This window comes from Acomys minous, assembly GCF_964271855.1.
Source record: "Acomys minous genome assembly, chromosome: 9".
Taxonomy (NCBI): domain Eukaryota; kingdom Metazoa; phylum Chordata; class Mammalia; order Rodentia; family Muridae; genus Acomys; species Acomys minous.
The window spans coordinates 84,269,867-84,272,830 of NC_140490.1; the positions used below are offsets into that span (position 1 = coordinate 84,269,867).

The window sequence follows — 2,964 nt, forward strand, 5'->3', positions numbered from 1 at the left end:
TACCCCAACATATAAACAACTCTTTAATGTGTCAATGCTTTTTTTTTAAAGTAGCACACACAATTACACACACGCACTAAATAAATAAATAAATAAATAAATAAATAAATAAATAAATAAAGAAAGAAAGAAAGAAAGAAAGAAAGAAAGAACGGTGTGGGCATCAGGCCTGGATGCTGGGGGAGGGACAGGAGAGGAGGAGCAGGGGAGGGCGGGGAGAAAGTTCCCGGAGTCGCAGGGCGGAGCTAGGAGCCCGGGAACCCCGCCCCCTCCACAGAAAAGCCTATAAAGCCAGGGTGCAGGGCGGTGGGGGACATGTACTGCCCTACGATGGCCATGGACCAGCTCAGGCTGGATGTGGAGGACACTGCGGGTGCCGGGCATCCAGCTGATACTGTGCGGCCCTCGGATGCTGTGCTCCTCGCAGATACCGTGCGACTCGCAGATGCCGCGCTCCCCACGGATGCTGTACGCCCCGCGGTTAAGGTTCGGGACCCTGAGGCCGCTTGGCCGTCTGCCCGGCACTCCTGTTTCCGCCGTCTGCTGTTCTGGTGCCTAGGCGCCTTGGTGCTGTTCGGGGTCGTCTGTGGTCCCATCGCCCTCCTCACCCAGACCCAGCCGGCACCTGCACCTACAATCCCTACTTTGCCGGGCTGCGCCAACACTAAAGTACAGGTAAGGCTCATCCCATGCCTGGCGGATCCCTACTAACCTTCTGGATGCATCTCTCGCCCGCACCTTCTAAGCTCGCTCCATCTCGCACTCAGAGGAGACCCCTTTGCGCCTTAAACCCCTGAACGTTTCTTGTAGACCTGGGGGAAGAATCCCAAGGGTGCACTGCATTTGCCCACAGACTATCTAGGTCCTACAGGGCTCTCTTTCTCCAGTCCGAAGTTGGGCACCCTAATGTGTGTTGGGCATTGAGTTCCCGTCCAGTGCTATCGGACGTGGGGGAGCGTCTACATTTATTCTTCTTTCTTTCCAGAATTCGGTGTCCGCCAAACTACTGGCTAAAAATGGTGAGTGGCCCCTGATTATAGTGCCAGGGTGTCCGCAGGGAGGTTGACCAAGGGGGTGTGGTACTCTTTAATCTGTCCCTCTCTGTCACCTCTTCAGTCTCTCTCTCCCTCTCTCTCTCTCTCTCTCTCTCTCTCTCTCTCTCTCTCTCTCTCTCTCTCTCTCTCTCCATCCCTACCTCGTTGTCACAGCTCCAACGGCCACCCGTGTGACCTCAGCAGTGTCCTCTGAGAATTGGGCACACCCCCTCCCTCGCAGCCTAGCTCTGGGAGACCTCTCTTCCTCCGGCCCTCCCTTCCCTGTAGCCAGGCTTCCCTCAAACTCAGTCGGAAGCTGAGGCTGGCAGCCCTCCCGCTAACACCTGCCAGCACCTCCTCACCTCCCACTGGCTGGGTTGAACCCTAGAGCTTCAAGCACCCTAGGAGAGCGCTGTACCTTTTGAGCCCCAGCCCTAGTCTCTCCCTGCCTCCCCGCTCTCTCCCCATCCCCCGCCCCTCACCCCTCCCCACCTGTCTTCAAGGTCCTGACGTGGTTCCCGTTTCCAGGATTCCACCCTCTGGCAACCTCCACTCCTAGTTTTGCCAGTGCCTCTCCCCGTCCCCTGATTTTTCTCTCTCCTTTTCTCCTCACTCCCCCACCCCTCTCGCAATGCTCCTCTTTTCTGTAGTCTCCTCACTTTTCCTCCCCTGTGATTCACCTCTTCCCTGGAGCTCCTTTGCCTAGACCCCCTTTTCCCTCTTATTCCATATCCACTTTTTGGGTTATATCCCTTCTAGGAGGCTTTCCTCCCTCCCTCCTCCCTCCCTCCTTCCCTCCCTCCCTCCCTCCCTCCTTCCCTCCCTCCCTCCCTCCATCCCTCCCTCCATCCCTCTATCCCTCTGTTTCTTTCTGTTCTGTTTCCTCCTCTCACCGCCCCCCTCCCATTCCATGGTCCCACCTCCCCACACCCCCTACCCTCAACAACTCACTCCTCTTTTACTAGAAGCATCGCTAAATGAAAACAAGACTCTGAAATGGCACAGCGAAGATGGAGCCGGGACCTCCTACCTGTCCCCGGATCTGAGGTACAGAGAGGACCAAAACCAGGTGGTGGTGACAAAACCTGGGCTGTACCTCGTGTCCTTGCAACTGAAGCTCAAGAAAGTGTCCAAAAACACGGACCACACGGTGCAGGGCTGGGCCTCTCTGGTTCTGAAAACAGAGCCTCAGGCAGCTGATCTGATCAAGTGGGCCCCAAGGGTGGACCTGTCCCCTGATTCCAAGGAAGCTCAAGGTTCCTGGTATCACCTGATGCACCTAGAGGCTGGCCACCGCCTCAGCGTGGATCTGAGGGTCTATCTGCACGGCCACCAGAACGCATACAAAGACTGGCAGCTGTCATATCCCAATACCACCAGCTTTGAGCTCTTCCTTGTGTGTAACCAGACAACTCATGGCAAGTCGTCTTACCCACAGGGTTGCTCCTAGCCATCTTGTGACACCTGGTTGCTGAGACCCCAAGCTGCTATATCTCATGGGGCCTGAGCAGGGGTTCCCCTCTCCATTTCTACCCACTCGTCTTTGACTGGACTCTATTTATTGTGAGCATGGCTCAGACAATACTTTATACATTTCATTGGAGAGCATTAGTAAACTGCTGGGCAGTTAGTTACTAGAGAGAAACCAGTCATCACAGGCCTTCAAATCAAACTCTATTTATATTAATATATGAGAAATAAATGTATTTGTAAATAAACCTTTTTATTATTTTTGCTGTTTAATTTTGAATTTTCACGTCTGTGGGTGTGGTGTTCATTCACGAATATGTGTTTGTGTGTGTGTGCATACATGTGTGTGTATAGAGGCTAGAGATTGGCACGGTGTCTTCTTCAGTCACTCTCCACCTTGTTTTTTGAGACAAGTTCTCTCACTGAACCTAGAACTAACTGTCTCTGCAACACTGTCTGG

General features: G+C 53.6%; 1 protein-coding gene across 2 annotated transcripts; it reads left to right on the top strand.

Annotated features, from left to right (window-relative positions):
- The first annotated feature begins 285 nt into the window (after positions 1-285).
- TNFSF9 (TNF superfamily member 9) lies at positions 286-2,752 on the top strand. Of its 2 annotated transcripts, none has more exons than XM_084795387.1 (3): positions 286-675; positions 986-1,019; positions 2,000-2,752. In XM_084795387.1, the coding sequence occupies exons 1-3, from the start codon at positions 316-318 to the stop codon at positions 2,482-2,484; spliced, it is 879 nt and encodes a 292-aa protein (XP_084651513.1). In that variant the 5' UTR covers positions 286-315; the 3' UTR covers positions 2,485-2,752. The 2 variants fall into 2 exon arrangements, with proteins under 2 accessions (XP_084651513.1, XP_084651514.1); XM_084795388.1 differs by having other exon boundaries at positions 2,003-2,752.
- Positions 2,753-2,964: the final 212 nt, after the last annotated feature.

Excerpts from the sequence above, each read along its gene's own strand:
- TNFSF9 (XM_084795387.1), top strand. The coding sequence starts at position 316 with ATGTACTGCCCTACGATGGCCATGGACCAGCTCAGGCTGGATGTGGAG. Across the intron at positions 676-985 it reads GCGCCAACACTAAAGTACAG|AATTCGGTGTCCGCCAAACT; the intron begins GTAAGGCTCATC and ends CTTTCTTTCCAG. Across the intron at positions 1,020-1,999 it reads CAAACTACTGGCTAAAAATG|AAGCATCGCTAAATGAAAAC; the intron begins GTGAGTGGCCCC and ends CTCTTTTACTAG.